At 46.0% G+C, this 10,066-nt stretch overlaps 1 protein-coding gene across 1 annotated transcript; it reads right to left on the reverse strand.

Moving 5' to 3' along the window:
* Nucleotides 1-4,904: 4,904 nt before the first annotated feature.
* Nucleotides 4,905-5,813, reverse strand: LOC146021043 (taste receptor type 2 member 40-like). The gene has a single exon (XM_083154845.1). The coding sequence runs from the start codon at nucleotides 5,811-5,813 to the stop codon at nucleotides 4,905-4,907; it is 909 nt and encodes a 302-aa protein (XP_083010971.1).
* Between the last annotated feature and the right edge of the window lie 4,253 nt (nucleotides 5,814-10,066).

Consider the following 10,066-nt stretch of genomic DNA (forward strand, 5'->3'; position numbering starts at 1 on the left):
TACACCATCCATACTGCCCCGTATATATAACACATGCTGGGAATGGAACCCATGACCTTAGTGCTGTGAGACAGTAATGCTAACCATTACACAGTCCGTGCTGCCCCGTATATATAACACATGGTGGGGATAGAACCCATGACCTCAGCGCTGCGAGGCAGTAATGCTAAACATTACACCATCCGTACTGCCCCATATATATAACACATGGTGGGGATAGAACCCATGACCTCAGCGCTGTGAGGCAGTAATGTAACCATTACACCATCCGTACTGCCCCGTATATATATAACACATGGGGGGATAGAACCCATGACCTCAGTGCTGTGAGGCAGTAATGTAAACCATTACACCATCCGTACTGCCCCGTATATATATAATACATGGTGGGGATAGAACCCATGACCTCAGTGCTGTGAGGCAGTAATGCTAACCATTACACCATCCGCACTGCCCCATATATATATAACACATGGTGGGGATAGAACCCATGACCTCAGTGCTGTGAGGCAGTAATGTAACCATTACACCGTCCGTACTGCCCCATATATATAACACATGGTGGGGATAGAACCCATGGCCTCAGTGCTGTGAGGCAGTAATGCTAACCATTACACCATCTGTACTGCCCCGTATATATATAACACATGGTGGGGATAGAACCCATGACCTCAGTGCTGTGAGGCAGTAATGCTAACCATTACACCATCCATACTGCCCCGTATATATAACACATGGTGGGAATAGAACCCATAACCTCATTGCTGTGAGGCAGTAATGTAACCATTACACCATACGTACTGCCCCGTATATATAACACATGGTGGGGACAGAACCCATGACCTCAGTGCTGTGAGGCAGTAATGCTAACCATTACACCATCCGTACTGCCCCGTATATATAACACATGCTGGGAATGGAACCCATGACCTCAGTGCTGTGAGACAGTAATGCTAACCATTACACCGTCCGTGCTGCCCCGTATATATAACACATGGTGGGGATAAAACCCATGACCTCTGTGCTGTGAGGCAGTAATGCTAACCATTACACCATCCGTACTGGCCCTTATATATATATATAACACATGGTGGGGATAGAACCCATGACCTCAGTGCTGTGCGGCAGAAATGTAAAACATTACACCATCCGTACTGCCCCGTATATATAACACATGGTGGGGATAGAACCCATGACCTCAGTGCTGTGAGGCAGTAATGTAACCATTACACCATCCGTACTGTCCCGTATATATAACACATGGTGGGAATAGAACCCATGACCTCAGTGCTGTGAGGCAGTCATGCTAACCATTACACCATTACAGTCCCCTGTTGCTTGCTGTCCTTTAATAATAAATGTTTAAAGTGGACTTATTTATATCTGCCAACAGTGTCTGGCAATCTATTACTGACATCGACTTGTACAGCTTCAGAATAGGAACATCAGCACATAGCACAGTGTTCCAAACTCTACTTTATAATGTAACAATGGATATACCAATACTACAAGACGCTAAGCTTGCTGGGGGGTATAACAGGGCAGGATTATGTATTTTATATCATATCTTGGATGCAAGAGGTACCGGTGTAATGTCTTATCAAACATTATGTGAACATTGTAATAACTATGTACGTACTGTATATTTTCAATTGAGAAGCCACGCAGCAAACATGCTAGCTAAAAAGACAGAGTTACATAGGGAGAATAGCTTAGACATCATGATAAAAAGGTTAAATAATAAATCAAATAAAACCTCAGCAATATATCCACATCTAAAAAAAAACAAATACCTCTAGAGGGAACAAATACAGGATACATAAAATGGTTAATGGACCTCCCAGATACCTCACCTCAAACGTTATTGACGGCATTTGTGCGACTAAACAAAACCATGGTATCCACTACATACACAGAGATGCAGTATAAATTACTGCATCGAGCATACTACACTCCCAAACGTAGATGGCAGATGGGAATAGCGTCCGACTCAGCATGCTTTAAGTGTAATGCACTGCATGTGGCAATGTCCAGAAGTGAACACATTCTGGCAGGAAATCAACAATCTCGTAAGGACTAGATATAATATACAGATTTCAATAACATCAAAATGGGCCCTATGGGATATACAACCACAAACACAAGTAATAGGGCTATCTAAGGGACAAAAAATACTGATAGCAAAAATGTTTGCAGCAGCACGTAAAACTATATTATCCCAATGGATCTCGTATATCACATCTGTTCCAAATGGACTGGCTAGAAATGTCACTAAACAAGGAAACTAAGATAAATATTATTTTTTCTATATGGTTACTACACATAAAATTACTGACCCCAACAGTAAAAGAGTCCCTACGACAAGTAGTAAGAACAACTTTGTGGAATAACACAGAGACCCTACAATAGAACCATTTTAATAACATTATCAGGATCCAAGATAATGTAACGGTAATACACCTATAAAGGAACCACACACATCTTGCACAACAAAGATGGAGAAGGTAAAGTAAAGGGGGGAAAGGAGGGAGAACTAGCAGGAAAACAGACATAGACAAGGATAATCGACTAGATACAGGGCCACGAAATCTTGATAATATACTAGGTGATTCATCGCGCCCTACGGGCGCTCTTCACACCGTCGTAAGGGGCTGCGCCCCCTTAATTTGTGAACATTTGTATATGAGAAATATGGTTAGAATTGTATGAAAGATGCCTGTATTGCAACTTGAGTTATAGGTGAAATGTGTTAAATAGAGAGCATATGATGTGGAAGGGGTGTGTATTGTTTTGTTTAATTAAAAAGCAGTTACAGAGTAAGATGTACATTGATAGTGTGGAGGGTACATTTGTGGGTGTGGGTGTGTGTGTGCGACATTTGTGGGTGTGGGGGGTGTGTGCGTGTTGTTTATGTGGGTGTGCAATAGTATAGTAGGGTGTTTCTGAGTCAGCGGCTCCCCACTGGCGGAGGTCACGACACAGGAAAACAGGAGGCTGGGTAGTGATAGGGGTGTGTGGGCATAAGGGGGACTAAAGAGGAGGGTGGGAGATACTGTGCAGCTTCTGCCAGTGGGTGAGGGTCCATCGTGGCAGTACAGGATGGTGGCCCTTAGTCAGTGTCTCCTCCTACTGGGTGGGAGTTTGGGTGCATGAGAGCAGGAGGCTGGGCTATGAGGCATGATAGGGGCATGTGGGCAAAACAGCGTCAGCGACTCCCCAGTGGTGGAAGTTACGGTTCAGGAGAGCAGGAAGCTGGGTAGTGATAGGGGTGTGTGAGTATACGGGGGACTAAAGAGGGGCTTAGGGGTGCCGTGAATTGTGGGAGGGGCGCGGGGGTGCCGTGAATCAAGGAAGGGGGGGGCGCAGTTGTCGGCGAATCGCGGGAGAGGGCGGGGGTCCGCAAAGCGTGGGAGGGGGCGTGAATTGCGCAAGGGGGGGTTGCGAATCGCGGGAGGGGGGTGCGCGGGGGGTCCGTGAATTGTGGGAGGGGGGGGGCATGGGGCGCGATGAATCACCTAGTTGGTTATATATTCTTGTAGAAGAATGGTAGGATGTTGCTGTCATTCAGAATGCATTTACATAAACAGTTATAGTAGCAGTAAAAGGTCTGACTTAAAACACCTACAGTAAAACAGAACAGGTGTTATATATTATACAAAGAATTGATTGATGATGTGTAGGTTGACGTGCACATAGTTCATAGTTGTCACTGGAAAAAAATTGCTACACGAAAAAATCAACACAGAAAGTTCAACACATGTAAATGTTGACATAAGTGTGGCACTTCATCAGTGTCCATGTCGACACATGAGAATGAATATGAAAACATTCAAAAAAGACAAATAAATCTTCAAAAACTCATGTCAACCTTTTTCATTGTCGACCATAGCCGGGCCAGTGTTTTGCACGTGCCATTTAATCCTGGGGTTGCCGTGAATCGCGTGCGGGGGTGGGGGGGAGGGAGGAGGTGAGGGGTGTCCGCGAATCACGGGAGGAGGGGTCGTGGGTGGATGCCGTGAATTGCGGGGGGGGGTGTGGGTGTTGCGAATTGTGGGAGTCACCGGGGGTGCCGCGAATTGCGGGGGGGGGTGCTGCAAATCGCGGGGGGGGGGGTCGCGGGGGGTGCCGCGAATCGCCACAAGAAAAAATCAACACATGTAAATGTTGACATAAGTGTGGCACTTCATTGGTGTCCATGTCGACACATGAGAATGAATATGAAAACATTGAAAAAGTGAAAAATAAATCTTGTCAACCTTTTTCATTGTCGACCATAGCCATGTCAGTGTTTTGCATGTGCCATTTAATCGTGGGGATGCCGTGAATGGGGGGGGGGGGGAGGGAGGGAGGGAGGTGCATACCTCCCAACATGACCCTCTCCAGGACACATTGCTCTGTTTCTGGACTTTCTTCTTAATATATGGATTACCATCACCTGTGCTTAAACACCTTTCTTATCAATTACCCTGTTTAAAACAGGTGATGACAATCATAAATTAAGATGGAAGTCCACAACCCAGCGTTACAGCTCCAGACACACTTTGAGTGACAGATGTAGCCAAATATATAAGAGATTATAGTAAGGTGACAAAAAAAAAAAAAATTGAACAAGTTATACGTGGAACAATATGTATAAGTAAAACATTTTAATTGATTGTTTGTAATTTTGTACTTATTGTATTTTTCTTTATGTGATAATAATAAAGATGAGACAAAAAAAAAGTGGACTAATTTTAAACTTTTGGAATTTTTTTTCCTCTGATAAATTTCCACAACATTTAAATTTTGGAAAGAAATGTACAGTCCACAGTAGGAGCACATTGACATTACAGTCCTGCTAGTACTGTATTTATACAATTAGCAAAGCATACTGTAATTGTCATTATACTTGTAGAGACTTGTCCTCAGGTGGGGTCGCTGCGACCACATAATCTGCTCTGTAATCTGGGATTCCCAAAGATTAAGATCAGAGTTTGAGCAGTGGGAAATATCTGCATAAATAACCAGAGGGTAAACCGCAAAATGTTTCCAATGCTGATAATTGTTGAGTAAAATAGAACTATTAATATAATATACAACGTCAAGTCCAGCAGAACACGGGCAGTCATTGCGCAGACAGCTCGGACGTGGCCCTGGAGCTGGGCGGATGTCACATGAGAGTCTCCCTGCTTCATCCTCCGGATGTGTCTCAGCAGCACAGAGACACTCAGCCCGATACACAGACACGTCACAGAGAATGGACACAATCTCACCAGCAATCTGAAGATGGCAAAAGCAGAATCCCAAGTGATTACAAAGCCGGCAAGGATTGGTTGGTCTGTGTTATTTCTGGGAATGTTGAGGCTTGTTGTCCACATAATAGGAATATTAATGACAATGGACCATAGCAGTGACCCCACTATGAGCTGAGGAACACAAGACGTGATCCTTCTTTTAGCCCAAAGGAGAAGCTGGTGTTTAATATTCACCAATCGGACAGAGTAGAAGACGGAGAGCCAGGCGGTGTTCCAGAAGTTGATGTCATGTTGGACACTTTCCAGGATAAGTATGACTATTGTTGCTTTTTCTCCCATAATCTGATATAAGTCAAAGAAGGTAAGAGAGCTGCGAACTATCAAGTAGACCTGGAAGAGGAGATTTGTCAGCACTGTAACAAGCTGAAGAGTATCACAAGCGCCCGGATTACTGGTCTCTCTCCTGCCTCTGATGTACACATAAATAACTAATGAGCTGATAATGATCTCAGATATATCAGTGATCACGGCAATAATGAGCATGATCAGATCCAGAGTTGACATCTGAAACCAAACCATTGTATGGTTTCTCTCTGGCAATGATAATAGATGAGACGTTGGTAGCAGAATGATGAGACAGGCAGGTAAATCTGATATATATGAGAATCAGATGCAAATCTGCTCCGTACCTGGATCACAGGTGTGTATAATGACCGGGGCATCTATATCAGGTATCAGCGTGGCTCTATGCTTCATCTCACACCTGTTTATTTTATATCACTCTGATCCTTGTCTGATGGAAATTTCTACATGTACAAATGACAAATCAGCGGATAGGAAGCATTACAGCAACAGCGTATTCCATGAAGGAGCATTGCATTTGTATTTTTATTAGATTACTGGCATCACAAGGGTGGTGCAGCCTGTGCCGGGTGGAGCCGGATCTAGACCTCATCGGGGAAAACCAACATACTGGTTTTCCCCAATCCTATTTATTTTTTTTTTTAAAAACCCACATTGGTTCTTGGCATGAAAAAAAACAAAAAAACAACAAGTTTACAGTATACAGATTCTATTTTTAAATACAAATTCGTATTGGCTGCAGTGTAAAAAAATAGAGTAATAAATAAATAATTTGTTAAATAATATTGTTCATTATATCGGCAATTTATCACTAAATAGGGTAAAAGATAGTCTGGGTGAGATTTAATGAGATGCGATTTTTAGTCATTTTTCTAAATTGTACCTTATTGCACTTTTTCAACTCGCATATTTAATGATATGCAAATTTGCAGCAACAAAAATCCAATATGCTTTGATATGGTGCGATTTTTAGTCATGAAAATGTGCAATTTTATATCACTGGGGGTCCCCTGTATTTTGGAACCAGCACCTGGCTCCAACAGCCCGCGGTGTCATGCCACAGCTGAGGAACAGTTTTTACATAAGGTTCCCCTGATATACCATGCGCACCGTGGCTGGTCAGCCCTGGACGGGGTACCTGGGGGAGTGGGGACTCCCCCCAATTATGGGGTCCTCACAGTCTTCAACCGTCTAGGGCTGAAGCAATGGGCTGTCCCCTGCGTCCGTGGGCTGTGGACGCCGGGCTGATACGCTTAAAAGTTACAAAAAAAATATGTTTTTGACAGGTGAACTACAAGTCCCAGCAGGCCTCCCCTGCATGCTGGTGATTGGCGAACCACAAGTCCCAGCATGCGGAGCATTAATGGGCTCCCTTGGACTTGTAGTCCACCTGTAAAAAGAATGTTTAAAAAAAAACACAGACACAGAGAACAGTAAAATTTTATAACAGTATACACACATTCATTTTACACCTATACTTACAACTCCGGGCACCAGCACTGTCTCCGGCTGTCCGCTGCAGCAGCTCACCCCGCACTGGCTGTAAGGTGAGCTGCTGCAGGGGACAGACAGAGGCAACGCTGGAGCCCGGATTTTGTGAGTATAGGTGTAACATTAATGTGTGCATAATAAAGTGTTACTGTTCTCAATGTTTTATTTATTTTAACTTTTCTGCGTATCAGTCCACCACTAATGGATGACGGGGACAGCGCCGGGCTTCAGCCCTGGACAGGTGAAGGCTGGGTGGTAACCACTCCCCCAGGTGCCCCGCCCAGGGCTGACCAGCCATGGTGAGCATGATACAGCCAGGGGACCTTATGTAAAAAGTGGCATGACACCGCAAGCTGTTGGAGCCGGGTGCTGGTTCCAAAATATGGAGGACCCCCAGTTTTTTTGTCCTCTGTATTTTTGGAACCAGAACCGGTCCAATAGTCTGGGGCTGGTTTCAGAAATATGGATGACCTCTATGCTTTTTGTACCCTGTATTTTTGGAACCAGGTCCGGCTCAATGAGCCCAGGGCTGGTTATGCTCAGGAGGAGGGACCCCACACCATTTTTTTTATTTTATTTGAACTTTTACACATTTTTTAAGACATCATTAAGATCTGTGCATGGTTCTGTCAAATTCGCCTTTCAGAACCTGGTCTAATTGTTTGGCGATTTTTAGTAATGTTTACCAAAATTCGCATTCCATTAAATTTGCGAATTGTATAATTTATAGAGATGAGCTGGTCCGGATCCCCGAGATCCGCCAGATCCGAATATCGGGGATCCGGGCCAGATCCGAGCCGGCCTGGGAGTTCCCGCCTGAATTCCGGACCAATAACGAGGCCGAACGTCATCATCGCGCTGTCGGATTCTCGCGGGAGCAGGATCTTATAAAAGACGCACGTGCGCCCCGCCATCTTCACTACAATCTTGGAGAGGGAAGAGGGTGGTTGGGAAGCTCCGTGTGCTCCATGCTGTGCTCTGTGCCATGTGCTCCGTGACCTGACCTGTGCCCTCACTGCCCTGTGCTGTGCTCCGTGCCATGTGCTCCGTGCTGTGCTGTGCTCCGTGACCTGCCCTCACTGCCCTGTGTTGTAGAATTGAGAGTCAGTGACTGTTTATAGGCCTGAGCCCTGTAGTGTGATTTAACTAACTAGGTGCTGCAGTGCTCACACGCAGGGGCTGCAGTGTCCACTGTCCAGGGGCTGTCCTGTGGCCCGTGCCCTGTTGTGATTTATTTAGCTCTAAGCCCTGTGTTGTGATTTATTTAGCCCTGAACCCTATGTTTTTGTGATTTAACTAACTCAGTGATGCAGTGCTCACACGCAGGGGCTGCAGTGCTGCTGAGTAGTACACTGTGTACAGGGGCTGCAGTAATACAAGGGGCTGTGTCCAGTGTGACGGCCTATATCTTATCCATTGTCCAGTGTCACGAGTCACTCACGACATATGTCCTGTGTCCTGTCCTGTGTGACGACTGACGACATATCCTGTGTCCAGTGTGACGACATATATCCTGTGTCCAGCGTAACATATATCCATTGTCCAGTGTGATGACATATATCCTGTGTCCAGTGTGACGACATATATCCAGTGTCCAGTGTGACGACATATATCCTGTGTCCAGTGTGACGACATATATCCAGTGTCCAGTGTGATGACAATATATCCTGTGTCCAGTGTCACAAGTCACAACATATATCCTGTATCCAGTGTGACATGTAATGTGTGCCGGCATATATCCTGTGTCCAGCGTGACATATATCCATTGTCCAGTGTGACGACATATATCCAGTGTCCAGTGTGACAACATATATCCAGTGTCCAGTGTGACGACATATATCCTGTGTCCAGTGTGACGACATATATCCTGTGTCCAGTGTGACGACATATATCCTGTGTCCAGTGTGACGACATATATCCTGTGTCCAGTGTGACGACATATATCCTGTGTCCAGCGTGACATATATCCATTGTCCAGTGTGACGAAATATATCAAGTGTCCGGTGTGACGACATATATCCAGTGTCCAGTGTGACGACATATATCCTGTGTCCAGTGTGACGACATATATTCTGTGTTCAGTGGGACGACATATATCCAGTGTCCAGTGTGACGACATATATCCTGTGTCCAGTGTGACGACATATATACTGTGTCCAGTGTGACGACATATATCCTGTGTCCAGTGTGATGACATATATCCAGTGTCCAGTGTGACGACATATATCCAGTGTCCAGTGTGACAGGGGCTGTGTCCAGTGTGACAGGGGCTGTGTCCAGTGTGACAGGGGCTGTGTCCAGTTTACAGGGGCTGTGTACAGGGGTTGTGTCCAGTATACAGGAGCTGTGTACAGGAGCTGTGTCCAGTGTCCAGGGGCTGTGTCCAGGGGCAGTGTCCAGTGTGACGGCTGTGTCCAGTGTACAGGAGCTGTGTCCCGGGGCGGTGTCCAGAGGCTGTATCCATTGTCCAGGGGCCGTGTCCAGGGGCTGTGTCCAGGGTAATGGGCTGTGTCCATTGTCCAGGGGCTGTGTCCAGGGTAACGGGCTGTGTCCATTGTCCAGGGGCTGTGTCCAGGGTGACGGGCTGTGTCCAGTGTCCAGGGGCAGTGTCCAGTGTGAAGGGTATGTCCAGTGTACAGGAGCTGTGTCCAGAGGCTGTGTCCAGTGTGACGGCTGTGTCCATTGTCCAGGGGCTGTGTCCAGTGTGATGGCTGTGTCCAGTGTACAGGAGCTGTGTCCAGAGGCTGTGTCCAGTGTGACGGCTGTGTCCATTGTCCAGGGGCTGTGTCCAGTGTACAAGAGCTGTGTCCAGAGGCTGTGTCCATTGTCCAGGGGCTGTGTCTAGGGTGACGGGCTGTGTCCAGTGTGCAAGAGCTGTATCCAGAGGCTGTGTCCATTGTCCAGGGGCTGTGTCCAGGGTGACGGGCTGTGTCCAGTGTCCAGGGGCAGTGTCCAGGGGCTGTGTCCAGGGGCAGTGT

This window comes from Crinia signifera, chromosome 7, assembly GCF_055691185.1.
Source record: "Crinia signifera chromosome 7, ASM5569118v1, whole genome shotgun sequence".
NCBI lineage: Eukaryota > Metazoa > Chordata > Amphibia > Anura > Myobatrachidae > Crinia > Crinia signifera.

What these genes read in the sequence shown, in the direction of transcription:
- LOC146021043 (XM_083154845.1), bottom strand. Translation starts at nt 5,813, where the DNA reads ATGGTTTGGTTTCAGATGTCAACTCTGGATCTGATCATGCTCATTATT.